Source organism: Rhinolophus sinicus, linkage group LG04, assembly GCF_036562045.2.
Source record: "Rhinolophus sinicus isolate RSC01 linkage group LG04, ASM3656204v1, whole genome shotgun sequence".
NCBI classification, from domain to species: domain Eukaryota; kingdom Metazoa; phylum Chordata; class Mammalia; order Chiroptera; family Rhinolophidae; genus Rhinolophus; species Rhinolophus sinicus.
In genome coordinates, this window is record NC_133754.1 from 169900487 (window position 1) to 169920032 (window position 19546).

A 19546-nucleotide genomic window follows, 5' to 3' on the forward strand; every position below is an offset into this window, starting at 1 on the left:
AATAGTAGAGCAGACAAATGAAAACTGTAAGAAAGTAGGTGTTGTAATCCTGACATAGGTAGAATTCAAGTCAAAAAAGCATTAAATATGGCAAAGAAGACACTTTTTAGTGCAAAAAGCCACCATTCACAATGCAGATAAAATGCAACCACCGTTATAAAACAAACAAAACCAAAAAAAAGCACAAGAAAGGAGACAATAAATATGCAAGCAGAAATTAATGATGCAGAGCAATATAAAATAATATTGAATATCAGCTGTAATTGTAATTCAAAAATTTAGCTCTTTGGTCTCAGCTGCAGAAGCATGACGACCAAGGGAACATCATTTGGAAAGCGGTACCATAAAAAATGCACACGTTATGCTGCCCCTGTGGCTCTAAGGCCTACCACCTTCAGAAGTCTACCTGTAGCAAATATGACTACCCTGCCAAGCAGAAGAGAAAATATAAATGGAATGCTATGGCTAAAAGACAAAATACCACCAGGATCAGTCAAATGAGGCACCTGAAAATTGTATACTGCAGATTCAGGCATGGATTCTGTGAAGGAACAGCACCTAAACCCAACAGGGCAGCTGTTGCAGCATCTAGTTCCTCTTAAGGATTTCCACGATTAGTCATGCAATAAATTTTCTGGTTTTAAAATGAAAAAAATTAAAAAGAGGGGGGAAAAGGTGAAGGGAAATAAGTGGTCCAAATGTCCAGGTATAAAACAAGTCATGGGGATGTAATGTATAGTATACAGAACATAGTCAATAATATTGTGCTAGCATGGCACGGTGTCAGATGGTTGCTGGACTTCTCATGGTGATCACTTCTGTAGGAGTACAAATGTTGAATAACTATGGTATACTTGAAACTAATATAACACTGTATGTTAGCTATATTTTAATAAAAATAATGATGCAGAGTAAGGGTCAGCTAATTTTTTTCTACAGAGGGTCATATAGTAAACATTTGAGGATTTCTGGGCCAGCCAGTGCTATCACAACTACTCAACTTGGCCTTTGTAGCACAAAAGCAGCCACAGATAATATGTAAATGAATGGCTTGGATGTGTTCCATGAAACTTTATTATAAAAATCGGCAACAGGCCAGATTTAGCCCACAGGACATAGTTTGCTAATTCCTGATATAGAGGAGGAAAAAGATAGATCTCATTAATAAAACAAAATCTTAGCTTTTTGAAAACACTAATAAAACACCCAAACAGCTAGCTAACTTAATCTAGAAAAAAGGAAGAAAATACAAATAAAGGGAGAAATAATCATTGGAACAAAAAAAAATTCAAAATTTAAATGAAACCACTTTGCAGACCACTATGCACATAATTTCAAAAACAGATAAATGGGTAATTCCTAATACAGTTTACCCAAATTGACCCCATTAGACACAAAAAGCTTAAACAGACCAATTTCCAAGAAAAAAAAATTGAGAAAGTTACCAATGAACTACCACAGAAAATTCCTAAGCCCAGACTGTTTCACAGGGGAAGTCTACCAAACTGTGTGAGGCCAGATAGTCCAAATACTACATGAACTGTAAAAATGAAGGACAGCTTCCAAATTCTTTTTATGAAGAAAGGAAAATACTAACACCTAAACCTCATAAAAGTAGGACAAAGAAAGAGAGAAAACTATAAACGAATATCATTTATGAACATTGGTGCAAAAATACTAAAGAAAATATTAGGGGACAGAATCCAACAACATATAATAAGACAGCATGACCAAGTGGGGTTTATTTCAGGAAGAGAGAGGGATGGGCAGACAGTGCACAAGAAGAAGAGAACAAGAGACAGAGAGAAATCTGAAATGACATCAAATCAAAAAGTGACAAGGAAATAAAATAGAGAAAACAAATTTTGAAGTTAGTTTTCCTTTGCATTGTATTAATGGATAGTTTAGACTAAGAAGTAAGTGATCTTTCCTCTGATTCCAGCCTAGGAAATAACAGCAATCTTGGAACCTCTTTTTCTGTACACATGATTAGAATATGGCAGCCCCGAAAAGAATGAGATGAAACTATTGTCTCCAAGCCATTTATCACCCAGTTAGTGAAGGGCTTCAATTCTAAATAACTTATTCATCTTTATTTACCCCATGGGTTTGGTCCTACCTAGCTGGATCTACAATGTCTTATCTTATTATTATTATTTTTTTATTGGGGAAGGGGAACAGGCCTTTATTGGGGAACAGTGTGTACTTCCAGGACATATTTTCCAAGTCAAGTTGTTGTCCTTTCAATCTTAGTTGTGGAGGGTGCCATTCAGCTTCAAGTTGTTGTCCTTTCAGTCTTAGTTGTGGAGGGCACAGCTCAGCTCCAGGTCCAGTTGCTGTTGCTAGTTGCAGGGGGCACAGCCCACCATCCCTTGCGGGAGTCGAACTGGCAACCTTGTGGTTGAGAGGACGCGCTCCAACTAACTGAGCCATCTGGGAGGCAGCTCAGCTCGAGGTGCCATGTTCAATCTTAGTTGCAGAGGGCACTGCCCACCATCCTTTGCGGGACTCGAGGAATTGAACTGGCAACCTTGTGGTTGAGAGCCCACTGGCCCATGTGGGAATCGAACCGGCAGCCTTCGGAGTTAGGAGCATGGAGCTCTAACCACCTGGGCCACCGAGCCGGCCCTCTTATCTTATTTTTAAAAAGAATAACCACTTACTTTCCCTGTGTTTGGCATATTACAAATGACTAGATATTCCATGCAAAATATATAGTCAATTTCTGGCTTGACCAACTGCAAATATAAGTTTCTCAGGCTATTGGTTTATGAGAGAAGCAGGCTAAATTCAGACATAACTCTTCGACCACAGAATACTGTTATAATATTTATCATTTTGTGGGAAAATACCAGAAAAAATGTTATTGATGGTCTTTATTATCTTTTCTTCGGACTTTGCGTCTGTGAACACGAAGCAGTTATAGGGAAGTATTATACGGTCACCACAGATCTCAAATTACGCATGCTGTTAGAAAACCTGCAATATAAACCACCTTAACAGTTATGGTTTTCTACCAGGGAATAGAGGAGTGTTCTGTCTCCCCTTCTTTTGATTTTTTTTAACTTACCAACACTATTTTAGATGTAACTAAACGCATGCAATCCTCTGCTAAAGAGAACAAGAAAACAAGTATTCTCTTATTCATAAAATGACATGGTTTTATAACCTCCAATTAGGAACAGTCCAAATAGACAGTTGGCTTTGCAAAGTAAATATTATCAGGAAAAAAATGGCTACAAATCAACTATTTTGAAAGCAAAGTTACTATTTTTATAACTGCTCTATAAATAGCAGTATCATTATTATCCTTTCGTTGTCCTTGATGTACATTCTGTAAACAGTTTATCTTAGAGGAACAAGAATATATAACTGTTCAAAGTTGGGAGTTTTACTGTTATTTTGTTTCTTAAAATAAATTTGGTATCTGGTTACAAGTACCCTGAGATTTTCAGGCTAAAAGTACGTGATCATATTATATGAAGAGAAATGTGGGAGGTTCAATCACTCATTCATCTATGCAAAGCAGATTCAAACAATGCCCTTAGGTCAGTTCCCTAGGCTCAGCCTCCTGGCAGAGGAGGACAGCCTTTAATTCAGACTCAGGTCCTTGTTATTCAACTGGCAACACAGAACAACCGCTTCCTGGGTACCGATGAAAGACAACAACAGCCTCAAAGTCAGCGACACCGAACATTTATCGAATGTTCTGAGTTGAGAGAAACAATAGTAAGGAAACTCTGCTTGAAAGACATGGATTCCAGTCATTCCTTTAAATAATCTAAAATGACCCAATCCTAGCCTTGAATCAAGCCAGATCAGCAGAACACAGCATTTTTCCTATTCCCAGGCATCTTTCCTTGTCCACTCCACACTGAACTGAGCTTTTCTATAATATAATGAACCATGTTATGGGGCAATCTAAGTAACAGCCTCATAAAATCCTCCTAAAACATTGCTCATATATTGCATTATTTATGAAACCCCATGGAATCAGAAATTTCTATCTGATCTTACTGTTAAAAAATTTGTACTTCTCCCCAAAAACATTGCTTTGTTGTAAGCACATGGATAATGTAATGGCCCCCTTTCTGACTGGATGGGTCGAAAACATAAACCTCAATTTGTGAGTCACTAATGAACAACTAAATAGGTTACAAGGATACGAATTATTCTTAATCTTATTCCCGTATCTTTTTTTTAAATGTTCCTGACTCTGCTTTCATTTTTATTTACCTTACATATCTAACTTATTTTCTCTTATTTTATACACCCATGCAGGCCACCTGAAATAGTTTCTAGAAAAAAACAGATGGTATACAAATACGCATTATTTTGTTTTTTAATCTATATTTAATATTAATGTAATAAGTCACAAAGGAAAAGATCAATAGATTTGACTGCATATAAATCTAAAACTTTAATGTCAAAAACACCATAAACAAAATTAAAAGAAACTATAAAACAGGAGAAATGTTTGACACAAATAATAATAATTATACTCTTACCGTATGAAATAACTTGTATATGTCAATAAAAACCACAACATTGACTAGATAAATGAAATAATGATGTTAAATAAATCAGTCTGGGAATTTAAATGTTGAAATACCTAAATTTGAAGGAACTTAAAATTGATTTCCTAACAGACTCCTAGAACTAGAAGAAGCCTAACATTACAGAGGTCAACTACCTTGCTCCAGTGTGTTAAAGGTTGCTTTTTACCTGTCTTCCCATTTCCATAAAGGAAAGGACAATTTGGGCCTCTCTTCACCACTCCCTCCTCACTAATCCTCAAGGAAGGAGCAATAAATATGTAATTGGACTAGTAAGAGACTTCGTTCCTTATGTCACATTTCCTAGTGAGTGGAGTTCATATACTACAGGTCACTGCCCAAACAAGAAGCAGATTCTTGCTCTCTGGGACCTGCCTGTGTTCAGGTACCAGGGGCATGTATGTCCCAGTCTTGAGGAGGTAAATAACCAGTCTCTGCCCACTGCCCTTTCCTCAGCTTTTCAGCCCGAGACTGGGTAAGCCATGGGGGGTTCCCTTGTAGTTCCAATTGCCCATCCTTACAGTGGGGAAGGGAGTAGGAAGCCCCATTTGACCACATATCTAAGCCTCATTCTCCAATATAACTTATACTGGAAACTCTGTGTGTGGGGGGTAGGGGGTGGAGGGGGGGAGTAGTTCCTGGAAACTTGCCAGGGCAATAAAGTTGATACTTTACTTCTCGTGTGTCAGTCTATGAAAATGAAGGGTAAGATTTAGTCTCTCCCTCCTGCAAAATGTGTGTACACTGACTGGGACCCTGAGTTTATAGAAAGATACAAGCTACCACAGAGGAGCAAAGCACCACCGGGGCAGATGGAGGCGCTTCACTACGGTGTAAGGGGTTAGGCCAATGCTACTCAAAATGTGGACTGGCAGCGTCAACAAGGCCTGGGAACTTGCTAGAAATGAAATTTTGGGCTCCCCACTCCAGACTGAATCAGAACCTCTAGGACGCAGCCCGTGAATCTGTGTTATAATAAGCTCTCCAGGTGATTCTTATGTTTGCTAAAGTCTGAGAAACACAAAGAGGGCATCTGTGGAAGATATGGGGAGATTTTAGAGAGCATTTTGGGGAGCTGGACATTAGCAGACAACACTAGATTAGCTGCCCCAAATTCTGCTCCTCTGTGTTTGGAAGACAGAGGACTATGAAAAGACTGTATCTATGGTTTGTCTACAGGCTCAGGAGTCACCCCAACACCATAGGCTCTCAAATTGCTCTCAAAGTTGTTTTACAAAGAGAGCCAGCCTGGGGATTCTACAGCAGCGATTCTTCTTGGATTGAAGTACCGTGTTTCCCCGAAAATAAGACCTAGCCGGACCATCAGCTCTAATGCATCTTTTGGAGCAATTAATATAAGACCGGGTATAATATAATATGATATGATATAATATAATACCGGGTCTTATATTAATTTTTGCTCCAAAAAATAAGACCTAGCTGGTGGTCCAGCTAGGTCTTATTTTCAGGGAAACATGGTAGATAAAAATCCAGTGGAATTATTACAAACTCAAGTGCTAAGAAAGAATCATAAAAGGCATATGTCTAGAACCCTCTGTTTCTGGAAAGGAATAAAATTAGTTCACAAAACAGGTTTTGGTTTTGAAGATTGGACAAGATTAGGAGAGCATGCAATAAAGTGAAGGAAGTAACATCAAGAAGGAGAAGAAAATTTGAAATCATATTGGCCCATCAAGAAAAATACAACAAGGAAAAGGAGATAAAGCCAAACGCAACGGCTCTGAAGAGACTAGAAAAGATAGGAATATTTACTAGGTCAGGGACAGTGGCTCAAAATTATCAAAGAGAACAACAAAGAGACTGTTTTAAAGAACAGACTAGGGGTGGCCGGTTAGCTCAGTTGGTTAGAGCGTGGTGCTAATAACACCAAGGTTGCTGGTTCGATCCCCACATGGGCCACTGTGAGCTGTGCCCTCCTTGAAAAAAAAAAAAAAAAAGATGCAAGAACAGACTAAAATGACACACACATCCCCCTCCCCAAAAGGGTGCCCAGATTCAGTTATTAGTCTATCAAGAAGGGTCCTCTTAAAGTTTTAAACAGGGAACCCAGAGTAAGCATTAATGGGGAACTCCTCAATAACTGGAATTGTGATACTATGTAGTTACAGGAAATGTGAACACATTTAAAAAGAGAAAGATCAGTGTAGCATTAGATTAGTTTTGAGGTGGCACTGTTCTTGCAGTTGGAACAGCAGGTATTGCGCAGGCTAGAAGGAAGCCTGCCTGGGAAACGCAGGGAGTTAGAACTTCAGGAGAAGGAATAGAAAAACAGAGCTATATTAAGGAAGATCCAGGGAAGATGACTATTGATCAAAACCACACCGGGTGAGAGGTTGAACTGTAGAAATAAATACCGCCTGATGAAAGTAATGGTGGGCAGGGTTCATTTGTGACAGATGCAGACCTCCCTGATAGAATCCAAACTAATACGTTAGAACAAAAATTTAAGTGTGAAAACACAAAGCTAATACAGGGAAGGACAGGACTAAGACCAAGAAAAGGTATTAGCCAGACCTGGGAATAGAGAAGGAGCAGAAGCAACTGGGATGGAAGTTTACAAACGGAAAGCTCAGCTGCACCTGCCAGAACAGTAGGAGCACTCAGAGGGAAGTGGAAACCTGGAGCCTTCTCTTTCCGGTGCAGAAAAGGAAATGGTGGCAGACGGAATGCTTCTGTTCCCATCACAAGTCTTAGAAGTTTGGTTCTAAGGAAAGGTGGGACTTGGGTGAAAACCACTAAGTTAGGGCACTTCCAAGACTTCATTAGACCAGTGAAAGCACAAGTTCCAGGAACTCAACAGCATCCCAATGACCAGCAGAGGGTAACTGTCCAGGGGAGACAAATGTGAAACCTCCTCATCAGGAAGCAGGACTCATAAGCAAGGCATTCAGTAAGTGCAGCCCAAGGACCTCAGAGCTAAAATTATTCCTGGGGTCTTTGTGGGAATAGAGAAACTCAGAGGAAAGAACAGGAAATTGGGACAGTGAAGGGGGCATGCAAGACAATCCATTTCACTTGAAGAGTTTCCTACTATATTGTGGGGCACCCTACCCACAAAGAAAGGAGGCTCTTTCACTAAAGAGATAAAGATTTTTAGTAATGGTGGGTAGAAATAGGACTCCAAGGAGAACAGAAAATGAAAAGGTTCTAAATGGGGTGGGCACCAGGAAAGAAGACCTGGAGCCACAACTGCAAAGTTCTAAAATTTTCAAGGAAAGTGAATTGCCCTCCCTCCAAATATACGGGAAGCCTAATGTTAGACTAAATCCAAGTAACCTCATGATAAGAGGTTATTTCCCCAATTAGGTTTAAATTCACAGATGGTGGGTTCCAGACTGCTTCGTCACCTATAGAAGCTGAATCATCACATGCTAGATTATACTTACTACTGGTAATTTGGGGTCCACATTGCAAAGGAGAAGGTAATAATGGGCTAAACTTTCTGAACTTGATCCATGGGCCCCTGATTATACTCAAGCTATAGTTCAGACCTCATCTCCTATCACTCTCTCCAACGCACTCTACTCCAGCCGTACTGTGGATGTTCTTAAAACATGCCAAGGACATGACATGTCTGTGTCAAGTCCTTGTTGCTTGGTGTCCCCCTGTGCATGGCTTACTCCTTCACTTCCTTCAGATCTATACCTAAATGTCCCTTTATAATGAAGGCCTTCCCTGATCATCAATTGTCACTCCCTTTGCCATGCTTTTCTTCGTCTTAACAGGAAGTCCCATCTAACACATGATGTATTTCCTTACTTGTTTATCTCTCTCATTCCCTACCCCTGGACTCCAACTCCACGGCAGCGGGAACTGTTGTATTGCTGCTACATTGTCAGCTAGGAGAACTGCCTGACACATAGTAGGCAAGAAATAAACACTTATTAAATGAATACATGTATACATCCATGGCATTTGAAGTTTTCGCTCATGGTTCAAGGTTGACAAAAGCAAGGTGGGTCTGGACTGACCATACACTAGGTTCCGGAAACGTAATTTCACTCTTTCTTTTTAATAACCAAATCTTTAGCGAGAAGAAGTAGAGGTACTGACTATCTGTGAGGGCCCTGGAGCCAGACTGACTGTGCTCAAATCCCGCGTGCACATCTCCTTAGGTGTGTCACCTGGAAAAGTTGTACAACTTCTCTGTGCCTCATGATCCTTATCTATAAAATGAGAATAACAGCAGTGCCTTCCTCAGAAGGTTTGGTAGGTTTGAGTGACCCAAGGATAGTACTTTGGACAGTGCCTGGCATATATTTAGTGCTCAAAAACATAGTTATTATTCTCATCATCGATTATTATGTACGAGGAACTGTTCTAAACATTTTACTTGTATTGTGTCACTGAATGATCCCTCAGAAGGTACCCAGGCCCAGGTGAAACAAGAACACATCTAATCCATTGACTGTTTTAAAAAATTGAGGTGAAAGTCACACAATATAAAATTAAGCACTTTAAAGTATGCAATTCAGTGACATTTATTTAGTACATTGGCAATGTTGAGCAACCACCACGTAATTTTGCTTTTCTTTTCTAAGAGCAGAGGTGAGTATAGGAGAGAGGCCTCAGGAAAGCAGGGGCAGGACCTAACCTATTCCACTGTTTTCCTTCAAAGGGGGCAGCCTCTCCACCTGGTTGCCCACCAATTTGCCTGTTTAACTCAAGGGATTCAAGAACAAAAGAAACTGTAGCGCCTTCTGCGTCCCTTCCCACTAGGGGGCGCTATGGATTTGCTAGAGCCCGCCCCTGTGGTGCTTCCTCACAAGGCTACCAGGCCTTTCTAAGGAACCTACGTCCGGCCACTGTTCTCTTTGTCCGGTTAATGTGCTCACACGTGGTCCAGTCAGGAGGCCTCTTTGTCCTGCCTGTGCTGACACAGTGTGGCTCATATTTCTGATCTCCTGGAAGCTGCTTCTAGTGACTCATTGGACTACTCTTAGGACTCAGCTGTCTTAAATTTGGGGTGAGGCCTTACAGTATTCTCAATCCATCACCACCAGGGAGCTCTGAGTAAAAACAGTCCATTCTTGGTCTGTACCCTCTATGAGCCAGAACCCCCGTGGAGAAGGGGATAGGTGGTAAGATTCAGGCACGCTGAACCCCAAAGTTGGTAGTTTGTTAGAACTAGAACCCGTCTCTTGACTCCCAGACCAGCATTCGTTATGCTCCCCACATTGTACAACTTACATACTTCACTTGTCCTGAGATACAAAATAGAAGGACATGCACACCTACCTGCCAGTGCAGTTGTTATCATTATTTGCTCAGAGTGATGCTCAGGAGACCCCAGTCGGGTGATATTCACTGTGTAATCCGTTGCCGGGTACAGATCTAAACACACTACTGAAGTTTGTTCCCGCATCGTGAAGTTAAATGATGCTGCGTGATAAAAATCATTCAGATACCACCTTCGACCCAAAACTTTAACCTGTCGTGAGATTAAAAGAAAGTGTTGCATTAAACTGTCTGTTGCCTTGCAAATATCTAGACTATAAGCAAGAGAAAGACAGAGCAAGAAGGTTCCTTCTATTTGTCCTCATCCATCTAGAATTCTTTTTAACATAGTAGCAGGCTAAACCATGAAAGGACTTTATAAAGTTCCCCTACCTATCTTATTCAACGTTCCCCTCACACAGCTACAGGATTAAACTTAAAATGCATAACTTCATCTCAGATAAACAAAATGTCAGGGTATTCTAAAGCAATTCCTTCATACACATCCAGTGAAGGAGATTGCACTAGAGCTACTGAGCAACATTCTTTTAATTTCTTTTCATTCCTAAGGAATCCATAGATGAGCCTCATGGAACAGAGGTTTTCAACTTTATGAGAACTACTCCAAATTATGCATTCAAAGCAACTGTGCAATGGTACTTCACTTGTTCCTTTCTAGTTGAGCTCTCGTAACAGAGCTTGTGGTCCATGGAGTCATCATACACATTGCTAACCCAGTTCATACTCTATCCATTTCCAACTCAAGTTGTAGGTATAACTTAGGGACTAACTAATAAGGGGGAAAGTATGTGAAGATCCCAGAAGTAATATGATCAGCCCTGATCGATCAGGGTGCTTTAGCTGGACCTCCATTGGGTTTAGTGTTTCCTTTGATGCTCATGTCATTGGCTATCCCAACCCCCAACACAATGTAAAATTCACACAATATAAAACTAACTTTACACTTTAAAGCGTATCATTACTGTTTAGTGTTTCTTTTGATGTTCATGTCATTGGCTAGCCCAACCCCAACCCGACACAGGGTTCACTGGGAGATTCCTCTCTCTCCCAATTCCTAGCATTCTCTTGGGGAACTTAAAGCTTCTTGAACAGAAGCCATCAAAACCTGGCCTCACAGTTTCTTGAGCTCAATGCTATGAAGTTCTTCTACTCCACTTTAGTAACTCATATCCACAGCCACATCCTAGACTATGTCACCATTAGAGCCGCTCCACCAAATCCCCAAGTTTATACAAGAATCATGGTATCTCATGGTTTAATTTTTTTTTTTTTTTTTTTTGCTTACTAGTGAGGCATAACGTGCTCATGTATGTCTTAGCAATATGCACATTCTCTTTAGCAAACTGCCTTTGAATGTTCACTTTCTTCTGGATTTGTTAACAGTGTTTCACATGTGACTTCAATTATTCTTTGTCTACCATATTAACAATAGCAATTTTTTTTAAATTTAACTCTTTAATCATTTTAGTGTAGGAGTGAAAAATTTATTTTCTTAACCAAGTAATCAATTGTCTCAGAACCATTTATTTCTGGATTCATGTGAAAAATTGTTTTTCTTCAATTACTTGGGTACATGAATATGTTTCTAGGCCAAGCGTTCTTTCTAAGAGAAACATTTGAATATTTCACTCACCTGCATAAAGTCTTTCAGTGCATCCACATAAACATCAAAATAAGATGAAAACTCAAAGGCACAGGATACAAGGCTTTTCATGATCTGGTCATTTTGCCACATCACTTCCTACTTCCCCTTAGTTTCTGTTCTCCAAGAGAGCAACGTTCCACATTCTCTAGTATCAGTTTGCTACTCTACTTGCCCACTGTGCCCTTCTTCAGCCTCATCCCACCTCTTTTATTTATCTGGTTAATTCCTACTCATTCTCTATGACTCAGCACCATCTTTACTTCTTGTTAAAAAAAATTGTACCCGGACACACACACACACACACATACACAGACACACACAATATCCTATTCCATTTATTTACTTTTTATCAAAGCACTCATTATACCATATTGTAATTGTCTATTTACCAGTGTATTTATATTAGCTTGAATCAGAACTTCTAGGCCCTAATACATGATACATTTTTTGTAAATGATTAATGAATTTTAATTTAATACTCAATTTACTCTCTGCCAAATGATTTGCTAGGCATTGAAAATATGACACAAAAATAACAAATCTCAGTACCTGCCTGAATTTACTTAAAATTTTTCTTGAGATCTGTGATGTTTAAAAAGTCAGGTTAAATGAGGACCAACAGCCACACAACAAGTTTCTTAAAAACCCACATCCAATTGTGAATTAATAACAAAATAAGCTGCAATTATTAAATGCACTAAAATGAAATATAATACATGTGAAATATCAGGCAGGGAAAATTATAGTAAATCACGAAATATAGAGTTTCCCTTCAATTTAGTCCCTCGTTTGCATCCATCTCACATCACACATCCATCTCTAGAAACAAAAATCAAACTGTCTAGAAGTTCATTTCATCAGTGTTTTTAAATACTTTGAATCCTCACTTGGAGAGCACCCAAATTTTCAAGTGACACAATTCTTTAATAGATAATATAAGAGATATTCTTACTTGGTACATCTGTTCTGATCCAACTTTCCTAGAATGCCTGTTCAATTTCAAACAAGCTTCGTTAAATATTGAAATATTGAAAATTCCATCATCTTCTAAGAGATCATCTTCTAAAAGATAAGAGAGAACAGATGGAAAGGTTGTTGGGGCAGCCAGATAGCTCAGCTGGTTAGAGCGCGATTCTAATAACACCAGGATTGCCAGTTTGATCCCCAAATGGGCCAGTGTGAGCTGCACCCTCCACTATTAGATTGAAACAACTACTTGACTTGGAGCTGATGGGTCCTGGAAAAACACACTTTAAAAAAAATGAAAGTTAGAAAAAAGAAAAGAAAAAGAGTTTGCATCATCTTAGCAAAATTGAAGCTCTGACTTCTTAAGAAAGCCAATGGGGCTTTCATGTGAAATGTTCGTTTTAACAACACGAACATTACTTTGGCTTCAAGTCCTGGTTCTACAACTTCTTAATTGCATGACCTTAGCTAACTCACTTAACCCTTCTGAACTTCAGTTTCCTAATTTGTAAAATCAAGTAATCTGGTTTGCTTTTCTCACATCATAGGCTGTGGAGAGAATCAAATGAAGTAATGCATGTTTAAAAATTGCTGTAAACTAATAAAGCTATGATATTTTTAGAAAGTTAATCCTATCATTTGGACAGTCCAAAAGTAAAATGCCATGAAGGTAAGCATATCAATAGCCAGAAAATCTGAGAATAAGGGAAAAAGGCGAATCAAGGTAAAGGTCACGGAACAGAACTCTCAGAGCAAGTGTTTCCAACCTAGGAGACGAGCAGGAAGTTGAACACGAGGCAGGATATTTGCTCTCACAGCACACAGCATTTCAAGAGCTACTCAGATGAGTACTGAGGCAGTAAAAGAATCTGAAAAAGACTTATTTCAACCACTGTACAGGAAAAAGTACTGTCATGCCTCCTGCAGTCTAATTCCTGCCTTCAATGTCCTGTTTTCTTCATGCAAAAAAAAGAAGAGGTTTGTTAGTAATGTATACAGAACTCAGAGAGAATCCAGGAGTACCATGGCTAATTTTCAAGGAAAAGCCAATTTCCTAACAAATAAGCCTGTGTGTTTTCTACAAATGAGAAAAAGTTTGAATGTCCATCAGAGAGAAGCTTTTTATAACTACCTTTTATATAAAATTCTCCCCCAGGAATCTCGGTTACCTAAGAAGTGATAATGATAACAAATTATGTTATTCAAAATCAGAATTGTCCACAGAATTTTAAATATCACTGACACATGCAGTACAAGGCAATTAGCTGGGAGAAGATATTCTTGGATATAACTAGAGATGTAAAAACATGGTTACGAGAATTTGAAGACCTATCATATGTGCTCTCCTTTATCGTCACAACTTTTATTTTACAGATTTCATAAGGACGTCAGAAACCAAATTGTCACACATGTGCAAATGATTTTGAGGCACACCAAATAGATGTATTAAGAAATACCACACACAGTATATGTCTGTTACAAACAGAACTGTCTGCATCGTTCCCATCTCGATATGATTTTCCCATTTGTATCCATTTTAATCGGAATTCAGGGGAAGATGGCAATGGGAACAAAGGCATCTGGCTCCCATTTCCCACCCCCAATCCAAGAAGAAGTGACTGAGAATAGTAAAAATGGGTCAATGTTTGCATCTGGGTTGGAAAGAAGGCTCAGTTGCCACACACAAGGCAGAAACATGGAAACGTTTCTGCTTAGCACAGTATGAAGGCAGGAGGTGAAAGGAAGACATTGAAAGCTACTGCACACAACATGCCTCCCAAGCACAGGAGCAGATCTGAAGTAAACTTGGACGTCTATATTTCTTTTTTTTTTTAATTCACCAGGCAATCTAAGCAACCAGGGTAAAAAGTATACATACCACTATTACTATTGCTATTACTACTACTACTACTACTACTACTGCTGCTGCTGCTACTACTACTACACCTGCTAATAATCCCTCCATAGCACACTGGAGATCTCCTAAGGGGAAGCCTAGGGACCTGGAGGTTCCACCAGCCTGAGTTGTCAATAGGAGGGACTTGGTTCTCCTGCCTCCCTAGGCTACAACACCATAATGAAGCCAGGCAATGCTGAGCTGGCCAAAGAGCAAAAACTTCACCCATCAAGATAAGAAAGTGCTCAGAAATAAAGCTCAGGGCAGCGGGCTGCCTCACAGCTGCTCCCCCAAAGGACACTTGGATCTCCAAGCAGTAAATCCTTCATGGTGAGATCTAAAATAAGCATACTAATAATATCCAATAAAAAGTGATATCAAAGGGAATGCCATCCATTTTATTAGCAGAGAAATAGCACACCTAGATAAAGCTTTTATCTCCCAAGGATAAGTAATCTAGAAGGGGAGGTGGGGAGCCTATGAAATGATTCTACAAAGAAGAAGAGGGAGATTGTACTTAGGAGGCAAAGAATAAACATACTTTTGGGGAAAAAAGTCTTGAGCAAATAATGGCAAAATTAGGCAATCTCTGTTTTATACTTTCAGTAAAAAAATTTAGATTCATACAGATAAAAGATGAGATAACAAGAGACTGCAATAACAGAGAGGACACTGGTTGGTTGAGAGTCAGAAATAAAAAGGGAACTAGATGACACAAAGAAACAAAAGGAAACGAAAGTGGGACAACAGAATTTAAAGTGCATTAGAAATAATAAAGGTTGGAAATGTCAATGAATGTATGCATAAATGCATACAGAGAACAAACTTGCTACATACTCACAGAAGGCAGAGGAAAAAGACATGGATATAAAACAGGAGAAAATGAAATACCAATGCAGACAGACAAATTCCCCATAGGAGTAACTGAAGAGCCAAAAAAACATGAAAAAGGAAAAGCAATAATCAGAGATGTAATGAAAGAAAATGTTCCTAATGTGTAAATAGACCAAATTCTGAAGATCCAAAAACTCATAGGATACTAGGAAAATGTAGTAAAAACATTTAAATTTAAATACTGAACATTTATATCATCTATGACTGAAGTTTCATGAGAGAAGGGATTTCTATCTCATTCACTATTGAAATCCCAGTGCCTAAAACAAAGTGAAACACATAGTAGGTGGTCAATAAACATTTACCATGTGTCTGAATAAGTAATTAAATTCTTGAATTTCACACATGAAGAAAGCCTCTAGGCTATTCAGGCTGAAAAATCAGATAATCTACATAGGATTTTTTTTTTTTATCACACCTTCTTCAAACTTTTCTTTCAAAATTTTAAATTCTCAAAGCCAATGTGAAATGCCTCCAGAATTCTGACAACAAAGCTTATGGCCCAAGAATTTTATCTTCAATCAAGCTCTCATTTACTTATGAAGTCAACAAAAAGACATTCTCAGATAATCATGGGCTCAGAAAGCATCCTACTCCTCAGGAGGAGAAGATAGAAATCATTGTGCAGAGATAAATAAAAATACAGAAAACAAATAGAGAAACTTCAGTATGAAAGGACTGGCAGTAAGCATTGAAACTTAAAATATATACCTGTTTAAATAATTGTTGTAAATACTGCTATAAATCAATATAAAAATGAATTCCTTAAAGATGCAATACATGTTAAAAGTAAGGTAAGCTGGCAATAAAATACCAGGTTAAAATAATAACATAAGAGAAGTGAGAGGGGAAGAAATAAAAGGAAATAGAGAATACTAACTTTCCCATCTTATCAAGGAGATGTTAACATTATTTCAGTCTTAACACTAGTAATCAGAGAAACACACATTCAAACAGGATTTTTTGTTGTTCTTGGTTTTTGGATTTTTTTTTTTCTTAGCAGAAAATTTATTTTCTCAAAATTCTAGCGTCTAGAAATCCAAGATGATTTTTTTGTTGTTGTTTTTAAATATGTCTTGTAGAATAAAAGCAAAATCCATACTGTATGATTCATTGAAAAAGAAAATCTGTATAGCAAAAAGATAGAAAACAACGGACATGGCTAAGTAGCTAAAAAAGAGAAAAATAAAACGACAGAAGAAAGGAAAACTGTATTACAAACAACACTAATGTAAATTGCTAAACTTACATACTCAAAGATAAAACTTATCTCAAAAATGTTTCTCAATATACGTGGTCTCCTAAAGTACATCTATATTATCCAGATAGCTTTTAAGAAGAACAAAAGTGAGTGAAGGCATACCATGCAAATAGAAGCACAACGAAATCAAGAAAACCAATATTACTAATTAAAGTATAATTCAAGGCAAAAAATATTAAATAAAGTAAGCCACTTGTCACTAGGGAAAGCATCTACAATTAAGATATCAGTCATGAACATAAATATCATGACATCAATATGTGTGAAACGAAACAATTAGAATTTCTAAGAGAAATTGAGAAAAATGGCAATCGAAACAAGTAAAAAACAAAAACACAAACAAACAACTCACCCCCCAGAAACCCTTATTAATAGAGCTAATTTAAGACTAGATCTAACTCTACTTACAAGCAAACACTCTGCTTTTTTTTAATTTTTAATTTTTCAATTACAGTTGACATACAATATTACATTGGTATCATATACACAACATAGTGATTACACATTTATATAACGCACGAAGTGAGCACCTTAATAAATCTAGTGCCCATCTAACACCATACATAGTTATTACAGTACTATTGACTATATTCCCTATGTTATACTTTACATCCCCATGACTATTTTGTAGCTACGAATTTGTATTTCTTAATCCCTTCCCCTTTTTCACCCAGCCCCCCAATCCCTCTTCCATCTGACCACCATTAATTTTTTGTTGTTTGTTTGTTTATGTTTTTATATTCCACATAAAAGTGAAATCATATGGTATTTATCTTTCTCTGCCTGGCTTACTTCACTTAGCACAATACCCTCTAGGTCCATCCATGTTGTTGCAGATGGCAAGATTTCATTCTTTTGTTATGGCTGAGTAATATCCTATTGTATATATGTATTACCACTTCTTTATCCAGTCTTCTATTGATGGACACTTAGATTGCTTCCATACCTTGGCTATTCTCAATAATGCTGCAATAAATATGGATGCATATGTCTTTTCAAGTTAGTGTTTTAGGTTTCTTCAGATAAATACCCAGAAGTGGGATTACTGGGTCCTTCTTTGTCTCTTGTTATAGCCTTTGTTTTAAAGTATATTTTGTCTGCTACTTCTCGAAGCTTCTTCCTGTTGACGTCTTTTCACCCAGCATTTACCCTCCTGCATCCTAGGACAGCCTTCCCCTATCCACTTGCCCACTGTCAACTTGATTACCCAGCCCCAATCAATTCTGGGGCCAGTTCCCATCCTAGATGTAAAGCTACTAGGTCAGCATCCCTGGCTCCTCCTCACTCATAGGCAAGAGTAGGAAATGACTGCATTTCCTACCAAAGATAAGCCATGTGGCAACACTCTATAGCCTTGGATAATTGTGAATTGACTGCATCATCACCTAATATGCTGCTCCTTTAAAGGTCTTGTTGGTACCTTCCACTTCAACCAGAGGCCCCATCTGAGAAACAACAAACACATCAGTGCCCATTCAGCCTGGCCCCAATAGGATGGGAATCTCTCCTACTAGACTGGTTCTGACCCCTGGAGCAATTATATTCTCCGGCTACAGATTTCAGAAAGCAACTATGAACTTTCCTGCCCAGTTTATTCTGAAGCACATTTCCCCCACAGCCTGTGCTTAGCATTTTCTAGGAGGAAATGACACTTCACTTCCACCTACCAGCTGTTTGGAACCCAATGATGGCTGGCACAGAGCGTCCAGGAGGGGCGGTGGAAATGCTCACGGTGTAGTTGGTGCCTTGGTACAGATCGAGGCACACTTCTGGAGTCCTGTTGTCTGTGGTCAGGTTGACTGTCTCCTCATGAACTGATTCCATCTGGTCTACCCGGTGTCCCTTTATGTGTATCTTTGTGAGGAGAAAAGACAAGAGAACCCACCATGACTCCAGTTAAAACAACTGACAGAGACTTTGTGGTGCTAGATCCTACCCTCCTACTATTATTCCTTTTTCCACTGCACTGCTCATCTGGGGGAAATAAATAAGGTAAACCTCTGCTGTCTGGTATCTGATAATGAAGTCTGATCGGGCCAGTAATCAATAAACCCTAAGAAGTGATATACAATGAGAAGTGCCTCTAGGGAGTGCCTCCCTGCACACAAATGACCAGCGATCGATGGAGGCAGTCACAACCTGAGACCTACTGGCTGCGTCCTGTCACCACATCAGTGGATGCCTCCAGGCTTACTCTGGGGGAGTGAAATATAAGTGCTTAGAAACAAGCGATAATGATGATACCGAATATAAATACATCCCCACATACACCCTGTCAAATGACAAATCCATTAAACACAAATTGTAAAATAAAATGATCCAGATATCTTAAAAATTCTGTTCACATTTTAAAAGGATGATGGGGTTGGAAAGCAATTAGATTGAGAATCTCTTCCAGAAGCAAGTCCCTTCGACTGATATTCCCATGGGTTAACATTTCTGCCCTAGCAGGAAAAAACAGCTCACTTACTTACCACATATATGACCTGGTTGTTTCTTCTTCCTGGGTTTATTTCCCACCTCACACAGGTGTTATTAAACACTGACACATCATTAATTTCTGTAATTATTTCTAAAATACAAAAAAAGAGAGTCCACTCACAAAATACATCAATGGGCTTTGGAAAAATCCTGACGATGACCACATTGGAGGGAGGGAAGGACTTGGTTTATCTGCCCAATTACTATCTCTGTTGATCACCATTCATACTCTGATTCAGAAAACAAATCAGGCAATTCAAGCTACCCCAGGCCAATCCCCCAATTTATCTTCATCACAAATGAGCCTGGCCCACTACCTGACTTAGAGGAAAAGCTGCCTGGGTGAGTATGGGTAAGTCCAAGCTGTGATTGGCCTGACAGGCCACTGGATGCCACTGGTGTTCTACTCATGTGGGATGGAAAGAGGCCCAGAGCTGTGCCCAGAATCTTCCTACAGCTGCACAGGTCAGATCTGCTTCCAGCTTCTTCGTCCCACCCAGCTGACGGAGCGCTCTTATTTTCAGGTCACTGCTGTTCCCAAGAGGGAAATGACAGGCTGATCACCACACAAAATCATTCCTTAGGAG

General features: G+C 38.9%; 1 protein-coding gene and 1 pseudogene across 11 annotated transcripts in view; one reads left to right on the top strand and one right to left on the bottom strand.

Annotated features, from left to right (window-relative positions):
- Positions 1-19546, bottom strand: part of SUSD1 (sushi domain containing 1) — a 116489-nt gene that overhangs the window by 49512 nt on the left and 47431 nt on the right. For all 11 annotated transcript variants that reach the window (XR_012495893.1, XR_012495891.1, XR_012495890.1 and 8 more), the window contains exons 7-10: positions 18953-19050; positions 18146-18332; positions 12413-12522; positions 9816-10008 (exon numbers count right to left, since the gene is read on the bottom strand). Coding sequence is in view for 7 of the 11 variants with exons in the window: in XM_074330832.1 (XP_074186933.1) it covers positions 9816-10008; positions 12413-12522; positions 18146-18332; positions 18953-19050 (588 nt within the window). In the remaining 4 variants the exon portion in view is untranslated. The remainder of the gene's footprint in view (positions 1-9815; positions 10009-12412; positions 12523-18145; positions 18333-18952; positions 19051-19546) is intronic.
- Positions 307-602, top strand: LOC109456954 (large ribosomal subunit protein eL37; annotated as a pseudogene).